We start from the raw sequence: 14670 nt of genomic DNA on the forward strand, positions 1-14670 counted from the left end.
CATGTACATATTCATACTTGCATGCCTTCAGCCATTCCCGGCACTACCCAACCCCACACTGTGGAAACAGCATTGGCACCCCCTGCTTCAGCAAGGTACTGCCGGGAAAACAAAGAGAGGCCACATTCATTCACACTGAATCTCTACCTGTTGTATGATGCACTAAAACCATAGCTTCCTATCCACATCCAGGCCCCCACAAACCTTTCCATGGTTTACCCCAGACATTTCATATGCCCTATTTCAGTCCACTGACAGCACGTCAACCCCAGTATACCACATTGTTCCAGTCCACTCTGTTCTTTGCATGCCTCTCTACAAATTGGTCGCCTGCTTTTCCTTGTTCCCTCCACCTCTGAAACATATATCCTCCTTGTCAACCTTTCCTTACTCACTCTCTCCATATGTCCAAACCATTTCAATACACCATCTTCTGCTCTCTCAACCACACTCTTTTTGTTTCCACACATCTCTCTTACTTAATTAAACCACCTCACACCACATATTGTCCTCAAACATTTAATTTCCAACACATCCACCTTCCTCCCTGCAACCATATAATGTTGGAACTACTATTCCTTCAGACATAGCCTTTGATGTTCTCTGAAATAATGTTCTCTCCTTCTGCACATTCTTCACTATACCTAGAACCTTCACCTCCTTCCTCACACTGTGACTCACTTCCGCTTCCATCCGCTGCCAAGCCCACTCCTAGGTATCTAAAACACCTCACTTCCTCCAACCTTACTCCATTCAAACTTGCATCCCAATTAACTTGTCCCTCAACTCTACTGAACCTAATAACCTTGCTCTTATTCACATTTACTCTCAAATTTCTCCTTTCACATGCTTTTCCAAACTCAGTCACCATCTTCTGCAGTCTCATTTGAATCAGCCACCAGTGTTGTATCATCAGCATTCCCAGGCCCCCTTATCCACAACAGACTGCATACTTGCCCCTCTCTCCAAAAGTCTTGCATTTACCTCCCTAATTACCCCATCCATAAACAAATTAAACAACCATAGAGACATCACACTCCTCTGCTCTAGACCATCCTTCACTTGGAACCACTCACTCTCTTCTTCCTTGTACACGTGCCTTACATTTTTAATAAAACCTTTCCAGTGCTTCTAACAGCTTACCTCCCATACCATATATTCCACAAAGGATCTCTATCAACTCTATCATATGTCTTCTCCAGATCCATAAATGCCACATACAAATCCATCTGTTTTTCTAAACATTTCTCACACATCTACATGTATTCAGACACCCCAATCATACATATTCACCATTTCCTGCATTAGCAAGGTAAAGAACAGGACTGAGCCTAAGGGGGAAAATTCTCATGGCCCACTTCTCTGTTCCTTCCTTTGGAAAAGAAAAAACTGGAGGGGAGGATTTCCAACCCTCCCCTTTCAGTTGCCTTTTACAACATGCAGGAAATACATGGGAAGTACTCTTTCTCTCCCTTTCCCCGGGGATAAAAATATACATATGTGTGTGTTTGTGTTGGTGTTGCTGGAGTCCACCTGCACAAGGTTGCACCACAATTGAAAAGTCACCTTTGAAAGGCTTTATCATTGGGAGTACAGTTTCATCAAAGAAATTCTCACTCCAAAGGATTCTGCATTTCCCAGCTACTAGAAGTTGTTTCACCTTGGGCTGCAGGATCCTTTAGAAAGGTCCTGGATAACACTAGGACTTTTTCATGGAAACTGGTCTTAAAAAAAATAAATAAAATATTGTAATCTTGGTAGCCATGGTAAATGCATACAATTGCCTATGCCATCTCAAATAGCATTAAAAAGAAAATCCACTGAGTACTCTGCTTTGATGTATCCACTCAGCTCCTTTTCATTTCAAAAAGCATTTTCCTTTGCCATCACAGTATTGGCATAGCTGTCAAACTTAGATATGTTATTCTAACTGCTGCCATTCCCAACTTGTCCTTTTTGCAATGACTTTATCATCCTTTCAAGCTCTAGCATAAATGATGTTTAAGGGAGAAAATTATTTAATTGAAATATGTATACTCAAAGCCAGAAAATAATAAAGTGTCATATGAACTGTTTTATATCCAGACTGTTCTATACATGGCAAGCTATGTAACAACAGGAGAATGATGCAAATTACTAAGATAGTGAATCAGAAGTCTGTTTCTTCCTTTTTGGTTAGCAGCTGCAAGAATACGTACCTTTAATGGTGATGACCTTCGTGTATTGCTGACGTATTTTAGGGCCTAAGAATTTTATGAAAATTAACAGAGCAAATGTAGAACAACCTTATGTCCATTATACTTGTTCTGTGTTATAGGTATGAAGCATGAGTGATGGCTTAAATCATTTTAAAGAGTATGCTTTAGCATGAGCTTGCAATTTTTAGTATGCTTGCCTACTTAAAAGAGTTTAAAAGTATTTCAGTTTATTGTTTGCAAGTTCAGTTTACCAAAGGAGAACCAGTCATTATCTTGTGTTTGTGTCATGTCATGAGTGTTCAGGTTAGGCTGCCATTGGTTTACAATACTCCAGTTTCATATCAAATCCAGACACCAGTTTGGTTCACTATTTCGTACACTAGATATCTTGTATTTCTAGTTCCATTTTCATCTCAACATTTTAGACCTGACATGGTTATTGTTGATATTAGCAACACATTTTGGAAGGAATAATTTATAGGTAAACTGCATGAATGATATCTATAATTTGGCCTTTCAGTATCTTAAAAACATACCATGTTTTCCTCCTTGCCATTGTCAGACCACCATCAGATGATGGCAATAGATGCTGGCTCATTATCTACAAAGAAGTGATGTATTATACTGTTTTGTAAACCAGAAAGTGCCTGTCATCAAGATATACTTTAATTGAGAGATTTGTGAATATGTAAAATTTTATTGTGAACATGTGTTTCTAGAGTCATGTGGTTCTGATTTTCCTAAAGTTTGCTTGTTTCAATTGAAGCAGTGGTCTACATACAACTCTGTGATTAAAACCCTGACAGGTAGAGTAATCTGATATTTACATTTTTCAGGTTTTAAGTTTAAGTATTGTCTTTGAAGTCCTTTTGAAATTGACGTCATCCATTATGATGGTTGGAATCTTCATGTCTGATGGTTGGAATCTTCATGTCTGATGCACCTGTCAGTTCCAAGAGGTCGCATATACCATAATCAGTCTCTAACAAGTATTTCATATGGTAAGGATAATAGATTTTTCACAACCATACACAGTAAGGATTGCTCTCCCAGTGCTTTAGCATGCACAGAATAGAGTAAATTGAAACAGTGTGGTACACTGAGGTCAACGTGCCATCAATAAACTGACCCAGGGCATGTGAAACATCCAGGATAAACCATGGAAAAGTCTGTGTGAGTAGATGTGTCTTTCATCATCAGTTTCCTGGCGTTACCTCAGTCACACAGGGAAACAGTGCTCGTGTGAAAAAATCTAAATTATGGCAGAGAATTTGTTTATTACTATTATTTATTGATCTTCCTTCCTCAACTTGCTTGATTTAGCTTATTATTTCTTCTTGCTCATATTCCTTGTCAATTTTTCTTGCTTTCATTCTCTTCTGTCAGCCCCAATGAAAATGCAGTCAATTTGATTTTATATATTTCAGGAAGTGATCTATGTCCTCCATCATAAAGAATATTCAGAGTTGTTCATATAACTGACTGCCATATGGCTATCTATATCTCTAATCTATAAATCAGTCCACAAATCTGTCTATCTATCTGACTACCATTTGTCTAGTTTGAGTAGATCACCCATTTGGGTTGCATTAATCTTTTGACCAAAAATTACAAATCATAATGCACATTATTCCTTCCTGCAGTGAGGTATGACTAGAGTTTACAGCTGTCAAAAAACAGCTTGTACAGTTCCCCAACCAGAAAATTTCCCATGCAGTGGCATGATGAAATTTCTAATCTATTTATCCATCTAAATCTCTGATGCCCATTACCTTTGGGAACACCCTCGAGGGAGTGGCCACAGCAAGTCTCCTTAACTGGTGAGCTCTAGTGCTGCTTCATGGCCTTTAGTGCTTCACTCTTAACAGGCCACTGGTAGAGGGCAACTTTAGCTCAATGTTTTCAGAGGCTGAATTTTCACACACACACACACACACACACACAATGACATTCAGGTGACAACCATCACCAATGGCATGATCCATCTATTTCTTCTGCCTTTTTTTTTTTTATCATTATTTAGGTAAATTTTGGACATCATAAATGTTAAGATATGCTCTGTTATTTATGTGTTTTAAAGCATAAATACTTACTTCCTACCCAGGAATCCCTTCTATCTTTATGAAGCTCCTGCAATGCTAAGGGAACTGGGTCAGGACCATGGCAATTGTAGTAATATTTCTGTGTCTACATGCAGAGTGTTGGACATGTAATAACTACTTAGTGTCTTCATTGTGGTAGTTGCATCATGGGTATGATGAGTCTTGGGATATGTTAAAATGGTGTTTGTAAAGTTGTAAGGTTAGGTATGTTCAGACCAAGGACAGGAAAGTGTTAATCATGTTTATCTAGGGAGTGCAGCTTCTGATGGGTGTATGTCTGGTGGGTTAGAGTTTAAGATGGATTAGAGGCAAGTTGTTTAATGCTCATCAGGTTATTTCAGGATGCATGTGTTTTGACAGTGTCATGTTTATTAGAGGTAGAGAGAGACTGTGAGTAAAGTGTATGGCAGGGGTAAACTGTTTACTTCTGATTGGGGGTATGGTTGTTTGTTATGGTGTGGTTTGGATGGGAGGGGTCTAGAGCTGTTGTATAGAGTATTTTTGATGAAAGTTTACAAGCTGGCTGCAGATGGCAATAAAGTTCATCACCAATAATGCAAAGTTTCTTAGAGTAGACTGTTAGAATGCTTTACTTGAAAGTGGCCTAAATAAGGCCTTTTTGAAACTCTGCCTTAGATATTACAGTGGCTGATGTACAGTGCAAGTACATGGCAATTTCTTGTGTACTCATAAACTAAAAGATATGACTACAACCACCTGTAAGGTGTTAATATCAAAACAAAGATATGGATACCATGGTCACAAGCTGTATGTATGTACTTCTTTATGATGAGGAATAACAATTTACATATTTTACAACTGATGAAATAATTTGGAAAAGAAAAGGCACTTAATGACATTCATTAGCTTTTTTTTTTAAAGTTTTCTGCATTTATATTGTATGATGCCCTAAAGCAATTGGTGACTGCAGCTTGCTTTGATTTCCAACAGTATTTTTCTGTCCCTGATAACAGGCAGTTTCAGGGAAAATGGAAAGGGTCTTGATTACTCATTAGTTTCAAGTCAGTATTTGTGGTTTATGTTACTATTTTAAATGGCTTCAATATAATGTTAGGATCAAAATAGAATCTGAAAATTTAATTTCCAGTAACTGATGAAGTGCTTCTGCCTCAACTTAATGATTATTGTAAATGTTATTTTTATTTATATATTTATAATTGCTAAATATTTGTAGGTACATAAATAATTGCTAATGAATGTAACAAAGCAAGGTTAAAGTCTTGTCACAATTATTATAATCATATGTGTATACTTGGTAATATTTCATGGCAGAATTACAGGTAATACGCCTAAAACTTTTTACATGCCATTTTTTAAAGTTAAATTATGAAAAAGGATAAAAAAATTTTGTTTAAATATGAAACTAGACAATACTAAGAACTATAATACCGAAGAACAGTAAGTGCCAGAGGTGCATCCAGGAGGGGCAGCTTTGAGAGAAAAATTGGTCCCATGACAGTGAAAAAGATTCTGAGCCATCAGAGCCTGAACATACTGGAGGATGAGAGGCATGCAGGGAATAGAGTGAATTGGAACAATGTGGTATACGGGGGTCGACGTGCTATCAATGGATTGGACCAGGGCATGTGAAGCATCTGGGGTAAACCATTGAAAGTTCTGTGGGGTCTGGATGTGGAAAGGGAGCTGTGGTTTTGGTGCATTACACGTGACAGCCAGAGTCTGAGTGTGGACGAAAGTGGCCTTTGTTGTCCTTTCCTAGCGCTACCTCACACGTGTGCGGGGGAGGAGGTTGTCATTTCATGTGTGGTGGGGTGACAACGGGAATGAATAAAGGCAGCAAGTATGAATTATGCACATATGTATTTGTCTGTGTATGTATACATTGAAATGTATAGTTATGTATATGTACGTGTGTGGGCGTTTATGGATATACATGTGTATGTGGGTGGGTTGGGCCATTCTTTCGTCTCTTTCCTTGCGCTACCTCGTTAATGCAGGAGATAGTGTCAAAGTATAATAATAATAATCAACATATACATACACAGACATATATACACATGTACATATTCATATTTGCTTGCCTTCATCCATTCCCCACCCTACAGGAAACAGCATTGCTATCCCCTGCTTCAGCGAGGTACTGCCAGGAAAACAGACAAAGACCACGTTCGTTCACACTTTGTGTCTAGATGTCATGTGCAATGCACTGAAACCACAGCTCCCTATCCACATCCAGGCCCCACAAAACTTCCCATGGTTTACCCCAGTTGCTTCACATGTCCTGGTTCAGTCCATTGACAGCCCATCAACCATGGTATACCTCATCAACCCAATTCACTCTATTCCTTGCACACCTCTCACCCTCCTGTATGTTCAGGCCCTGATCACTCAAAATCTTTTTAATTCCATCCTTCCAACTCCAATTTGGTCTCCCACTTCTCTTTGTACCCTCCAGCTCTGACACACACATCCTCTTTGTCAACCTTTCCTCACTCATTCTCTCCATATGCCCAAACTTTTTCAATACACCCTCTTCTGCTCTCTCAACCACATTCCTTATATTTCCACACATCTCTCTTACCCTTTCATTACCTACTTCATCAAACCATTTCACACCACATAATGTCCTCAAACATTTCATTTCAAACACATCCACCCTCATCCATCCAACCTTATCTATAGCCCATGCCTTACAACCATATGATATTGTTGGAACTATTATACCTTCAAACATACCCAGTTTTGCTCTCCAAGATAACGTTCTTTCCTTCCATTCAAACTTACATCCCAAATAACTTGTCGCTCAACCCTGCTGAACCTAATAACCTTGTTCTTATTCTCATTTACTCTCAAATCTCTTCTCTGACACACTTTTCCAAACTCAGGTTGAGTATCCCGTATCCAGAATAACTGGGACCAGAAGTATTTTGGATTTTTTCAGGTTCTGGAATATTTGCATATACATAATGAGTGATGGAAAACATTAAAAAAGTTTATTTAGTAAAGGAGAAATTTGGGTTTTGATAACCATTTTCTGATGCACCTTCAGAACCACTGGAGCTACGCCTGATGGTTACCTCAAATCCTGCTAGTCCATCAGCCAGGTCATGATCTTTAGCTGAAGAAAAAAAAGTGTGAATTGGGCTAAATGATATCGTCAGTACTGTGAAAATGAGAAATGTCCCAGTAACAGACTACGATACACTAACTTTTCTTTCTAACCATTTAGCTCACCCCTTCCTCAGTTGTGACTGTATGAATTCAGATATGACACATGCTAAGGTAAACTTCATTAACAATTTCAGATGATAGTGTAAACTATAACATTTACAATGCCCCCTAAAACAATCACAAGACCTTACCTCCATTTCCCAGATCCATGAGAGGGTTAGTTTTGGAACCTCCATTCAGAGATGCTTGGACAGAAACTTCATCAATAGAGTGACTGAGTACTTGGTTGTCAAAACCCGTGAAAAGATCACTTCGTCCAGCTGTATAATTCTTGAACTCAGGGTTGTCTTCCACACCAACCAATACAGAATCACCACTGCCAATGCTAAATAATGTGAAAGTTGAGGGTATAGTATAATTTGGGAGGTGTGGAGTATTCAGTGTTATGAATGAACATCTGGAATTGTGCTGAAAAAGGACTGGTCTTTGGGAATATCTGGTTTAAAAAGGGGCATATACACAAGTATATGTATGTATATATATATATATATATATATATATTTTTTTTTTTTTTTCTTTTTATACTTTGTCGCTGTCTCCCGCGTTTGCGAGGTAGCGCAAGGAAACAGACGAAAGAAATGGCCCAACCCCCCCATACACATGTATATACATACGTCCACACACGCAAATATACATACCTACACAGCTTTCCATGGTTTACCCCAGACGCTTCACATGCCTTGATTCAATCCACTGACAGCACGTCAACCCCGGTATACCACATCGCTCCAATTCACTCTATTCCTTGCCCTCCTTTCACCCTCCTGCATGTTCAGGCCCCGATCACACAAAATCTTTTTCACTCCATCTTTCCACCTCCAATTTGGTCTCCCTCTTCTCCTCGTTCCCTCCACCTCCGACACATATATCCTCTTGGTCAATCTTTCCTCACTCATTCTCTCCATGTGCCCAAACCACTTCAAAACACCCTCTTCTGCTCTCTCAACCACGCTCTTTTTATTTCCACACATCTCTCTTACCCTTACGTTACTCACTCGATCAAACCACCTCACACCACACATTGTCCTCAAACATCTCATTTCCAGCACATCCATCCTCCTGCGCACAACTCTATCCACAGCCCACGCCTCGCAACCATACAACATTGTTGGAACCACTATTCCTTCAAACATACCCATTTTTGCTTTCCGAGATAATGTTCTCGACTTCCACACATTCTTCAAGGCCCCCAGAATTTTCGCCCCCTCCCCCACCCTATGATCCACTTCCGCTTCCATGGTTCCATCCGCTGCCAGATCCACTCCCAGATATCTAAAACACTTCACTTCCTCCAGTTTTTCTCCATTCAAACTCACCTCCCAATTGACTTGACCCTCACCCCTACTGTACCTAATAACCTTGCTCTTATCCACATTTACTCTTAACTTTCTATATATAATTTTTTTTTCTTTTTTTTCTTTTCATACTATTCGCCATTTCCCACAATAGCGAGGTAGCATTAAGAACAGAGGACTGGGCCTTTTAGGGAATACCCTCACCTGGTCCCCTTCTCTGTTCCTTCTTTTGGAAAATTAAAAAAAAAAAAACAAGAGGGGAGGATTTCCAGCCCCCCCGCTCCCTTCCCTTTTAGTCGCCTTCTACGACACGCAGGGAATACGTGGGAAGTATTCTTTCTCCCCTATCCCCAGGGATAAATATATATATATATATATATATATATATATATATATATATATATATATATATATATATATATATATAAAAAGGGGCATATACACAAGTATATACATATATATATATATATATATATATATATATATATATATATATATATATATATATATATATATATATATATAAAAAGGGGCATATACACAAGTATATACATATATATATATATATATATATATATATATATATATATATATATATATATATATATATATATAAAAAGGGGCATATACACAAGTATATACATATATATATATATATATATATATATATATATATATATATATATATATATATATATATATGGGAGCGGGGGCTGGAAATCCTCCCCTCTCGGTTTTTTTTAATTTTCCAAAAGAAGAGACAGAGAAGGGGGCCAGGTGAGGATATTCCCTCAAAGGCCCAGTCCTCTGTTGTTAGCGCCACCTCGCTAATGCGGGAAATGGCGAATAGTATGAAAGAAAAAGATATATATATATATATATATATATATATATATATATATATATATATATTTTTTTGCCGCTGTCTCCCGCGTCTGCGAGGTAGCGCAAGGAAACAGACGAAAGAAATGGCCCAACCCCCCCCCCATACACATGTATATACATACGTCCACACACGCAAATATACATACCTACACAGCTTTCCATGGTTTACCCCAGACGCTTCACATGCCTTGATTCAATCCACTGACAGCACGTCAACCCCGGTATACCACATCGCTCCAATTCACTCTATTCCTTGCCCTCCTTTCACCCTCCTGCATGTTCAGGCCCCGATCACTCAAAATCTTTTTCACTCCATCTTTCCACCTCCAATTTGGTCTTCCTCTTCTCCTCGTTCCCTCCACCTCCGACACATATATCCTCTTGGTCAATCTTTCCTCACTCATTCTCTCCATGTGCCCAAACCATTTCAAAACACCCTCTTCTGCTCTCTCAACCACGCTCTTTTTATTTCCACACATCTCTCTTACCCTTACGTTACTTACTCGATCAAACCACCTCACACCACACATTGTCCTCAAACATCTCATTTCCAGCACATCCATCCTCCTGCACACAACTCTATCCATAGCCCACACCTCGCAACCATACAACATTGTTGGAACCACTATTCCTTCAAACATACCCATTTTTGCTTTCCGAGATAATGTTCTCGACTTCCACACATTGTTCAAGGCTCCCAGAATTTTCGCCCCCTCCCCCACCCTATGATCCACTTCCGCTTCCATGGTTCCATCCGCTGCCAGATCCACTCCCAGATATCTAAAACACTTCACTTCCTCCAGTTTTTCTCCATTCAAACTCACCTCCCAACTGACTTGACCCTCAACCCTACTGTACCTAATAACCTTCCTCTTATTCACATTTACTCGTAACTTTCTTCTTCCACACACTTTACCAAACTCAGTCACCAGCTTCTGCAGTTTCTCACATGAATCAGCCACCATCGCTGTATCATCAGCGAACAACAACTGACTCACTTCCCAAGCTCTCTCATCCCCAACAGACTTCATACTTGCCCCTCTTTCCAAAACTCTTGCATTCACCTCCCTAACAACCCCATCCATAAACAAATTAAACAACCATGGAGACATCACACACCCCTGCTGCAAACCTACATTCACTGAGAACCAATCACTTTCCTCTCTTCCTACACGTACACATGCCTTACATCCTCGATAAAAACTTTTCACTGCTTCTAACAACTTGCCTCCCACACCATATATTCTTAATACCTTCCACAGAGCATCTCTCTCAACTCTATCATATGCCTTCTCCAGATCCATAAATGCTACATACAAATCCATTTGCTTTTCTAAGTATTTCTCACATACATTCTTCAAAGCAAACACCTGATCCACACATCCTCTACCACTTCTGAAACCACACTGCTCTTCCCCAATCTGATGCTCTGTACCTGCCTTCACCCTCTCAATCAATACCCTCCCATATAATTTACCAGGAATACTCAACAAACTTATACCTCTGTAATTTGAGCACTCACTCTTATCCCCTTTGCCTTTGTACAATGGCACTATGCACGCATTCCGCCAATCCTCAGGCACCTCACCATGAGTCATACATACATTAAATAACCTTACCAACCAGTCAACAATACAGTCACCCCCTTTTTTAATAAATTCCACTGCAATACCATCCAAACCTGCTGCCTTGCCGGCTTTCATCTTCCGCAAAGCTTTTACTACCTCTTCTCTGTTTACCAAATCATTTTCCCTAACCCTCTCACTTTCCACACCACCTCGACCAAAACACCCTATATCTGCCACTCTATCATCAAACACATTCAACAAACCTTCAAAATACTCACTCCATCTCCTTCTCACATCACCACTACTTGTTATCACCTCCCCATTTGCGCCCTTCATATATATGAGTAAGAGAGATGGTCATTGAGCATACTGGATTACATGTTAAAAGAGCTTGAAAGGAGGCTTGTGTGAAGAAATACCAGGAGAGAGAGGGTGTAGAATGGCAAACAATGTGAGTAAATGAAACAAGGGAAGTTGGTGAAGAATGGGAGGTATTTAGGGAAACAGTGATAACATGTGCAAGAGATGCATGTGTGGCATGCATAAAGTGGGAGGTGGATAGATCAGAAAGGGTAGTAAGCAGTGGGATGAAGAAGTGCAGGTGCTAGTGAAGAGAAAAAGAGAGATATTTAGGCAGTACTTACAGGAAAGCAGTGTAAATTATTGAGGGACGTATAAAAGAAAGCAGCATGAGGTCAAGAGGCAGGTGAAAGGGGTGAGAAACAGGGCAAATGAGAGATGAGCAAGTATCAGTAATAAGATGCTTTAGAAGAAGGTATGTAATGTGCAAAACAAGAGAACAAATGGGAACATTAGTAAAGGAGGCTAAAGGGGAAGCAATAACACAGGTAGTAATAAAGTGAGGAGGTGGAGCGAGTATTTTGAAGGACTCTTAAGTGTTTGATGATAAAGTGCAAATGTTGGGCGACTTGTTAAGGGTGGTATGCAAAGCGAGAGAGTCATAGAGTGGTCTAGTGAAGAGAGAAGAGCTGGTGAAAGCATTGTGTACGATGAAATGCCTTAAATTACTCCTTAGATTAATTATCATAAGATTAATATGCTAATTACTCGATTAATTACACGAATTTTTGGGTTTTGACCACAGATTCGTATTCAGCATACCTTAAGGCATCTATCCTGAAATTTTCAAGAAAATCCATATTTTGAAAAGATAAATCTAAGGCATTTTCCTTAGATTTTCAACATCTTCAGATTTTAATGAAATTCTACGTAGAGATGTTATTTTACATGCTCATTAAGTATTTCGAGTCTAGTGACTACATTTCGCATTATTAATGCCTTTAATTACCCCTTACATTAATCATAATATGCTAATTACTCGACATTACACGAATTTTTAGGTTTTGACCACAGATTCGTATTCAGCATACCTAAAACCACATATCCTGAAATTCTCAAGAAAATCCATTTTTTGAAAAAAAAAATCAAGAAAAATATAAGGCTTCTAAAATATTTTGCACAAATTTTCAACTTCTTCAGATTTCAATGAAAATATTTATATAGATACTATTCTAAATGCTGATTAAGTATTCCGAGTCAAATGACTGCATTTCGCATTATTAATGCCTTTAATTACCTTATAGATTAATTATAAAAATATGCTAATTATTCGACTAATTACACAAATTTCGAAGTTTTGACCATGTATTCGTATTCAGCATACCTAAAACCACATATCCAGAAATTCTAGAGAAAATCCATTTTTTGCTCAAATTTTCTTCATATTTTAATGAAAATATGGATATAGGTACTATTTTATATGCTTATTAAATATTCTGAGTCAAATGACCGCATTTCGCATTATTAACGCCTTTAATTACCCGTTAGATTAATTATAAAATTAATATGCTAATTACACGAATTTTTCGGTTTTGACCACAGATTTGTATTCAGCATACCTAAAACCATCTATCCTGAAATTCTAAAGAAAATCCATTTTTTTTTTTTAAACCAAGAAAAATTCACGGCTATATATATAGTCGTCCAAAATATTTTCCTCAGATTTTCAATTTCAGATTTCAATGAAAATGTGGGTGTTGCTCAGATTTTCAATTTCTTCATATTTTAATGAAAATCTGGGTATAGATGTTATTTTACACGCTGATTAAGTATTTTGAGTCAAATGACTGCATTTCGGATTAAAAATGCCTTTACCCCTTACATTAATAATAAAATTAATATGCTAATTACACGAATTTCTAAGTTTTGACCACAGATTCGTATTCAGCATAACTAAAACCACATATCTTGAAATTCTCAAGAAAATCCATTTTTGAAAAAAAATCAAGAAAAAAATATTTTGCTCAAATTTTCAACTTCACATTTTAATGAAAATATGGGTATAGACGTTATTTTACATGCTGATTAAGTATTTTGAGTCAAATGACTTCATTTCGCATTATTAATGCCTTTGATTACCTCAGATTAATTATAACAAAACTGATATGCTAATTACTCGAATAATTAAAGGAATTTCTAAGTTTTGACCACAGATTCGTATTCAGCATACCTAAAGCACATATCCTGAAATTCTCAAGCAAATCCATTTTTTGAAAAAATCAAGAAAAATCCAAGGCTATAGCCTTGTAAAATATTTTGCTTAAATTTTCTTCTTCAGATTTTAAGGAAAATATGGGTAAAGATGTTATTTTACATGCAGATTAAGTATTCTGAGTCAAATGACTGCATTTCGCATTATTAATGCCTTTAATTACCCCTTAGATTAATTATATTAAATATATTACGCTAATTACCCGACTAATTACACGAATTTTTAAGTTTTGACCAGAGATTCGAATACAACATACCTAAAACCACATATCATGAAATTCTCAAGAAAATCCATTCTTTTAAAAAAAAAAACAAATTTTCACCAACAGATTTTAATGAAAATATGGGTATAGATACTACTTTACATGCTGATTAAGTATTCCGAGTCAAATGACTACATTTCGCATTATTAATGTCTTTAATTACCTCATAGAATAATTATAAAATTAATAGGCTAATTCCTCGACTAATTACACTAATTTCTAAGTTTTGACCAAGGATTCGTATTCAGCATACCTGAAACGACATATCCTGAAATTCTCGAGAAAATCGATTTTTTGAAAAAAATCAAGAAAAATCCAAGGCTATAGCCTTGTAAAATATTTTGCTCAAATTTTCAACTTCAGATTTTAATGAAAATATGGGTATAGATACTATTTTACATGCTGATTAAGTATTCCGAGTCAAATGACCACATTTCGCATTATTAATGCCTTTAATTACACCTTAGATTAATTAAAATAAAATTATGCTAATTACCCGACTAATTACACGAATTTTTCAGTTTTGACCACAGATTCGTATTCAACATACCTAAAACCACATATCCTGAAATTCT

The 14670-nt window shown here is 37.5% G+C and overlaps 1 protein-coding gene across 2 annotated transcripts in view; it reads right to left on the reverse strand.

Moving 5' to 3' along the window:
* Positions 1-5154: 5154 nt before the first annotated feature.
* The window catches only part of LOC139748680 (cadherin-AgCad1-like), a 305223-nt gene continuing 295707 nt past the window's right edge, over positions 5155-14670 (reverse strand). For both annotated transcript variants that reach the window (XM_071661965.1, XM_071661968.1), the window contains 2 exons: positions 7645-7838; positions 5155-7400 (listed from right to left, as the gene is read on the reverse strand). In XM_071661965.1, coding sequence (XP_071518066.1) covers positions 7276-7400; positions 7645-7838 — 319 coding nt within the window. In that variant the 3' untranslated portion in view covers positions 5155-7275. The remainder of the gene's footprint in view (positions 7401-7644; positions 7839-14670) is intronic.

This window comes from Panulirus ornatus, chromosome 5 (assembly GCF_036320965.1).
Source record: "Panulirus ornatus isolate Po-2019 chromosome 5, ASM3632096v1, whole genome shotgun sequence".
Taxonomy (NCBI): domain Eukaryota; kingdom Metazoa; phylum Arthropoda; class Malacostraca; order Decapoda; family Palinuridae; genus Panulirus; species Panulirus ornatus.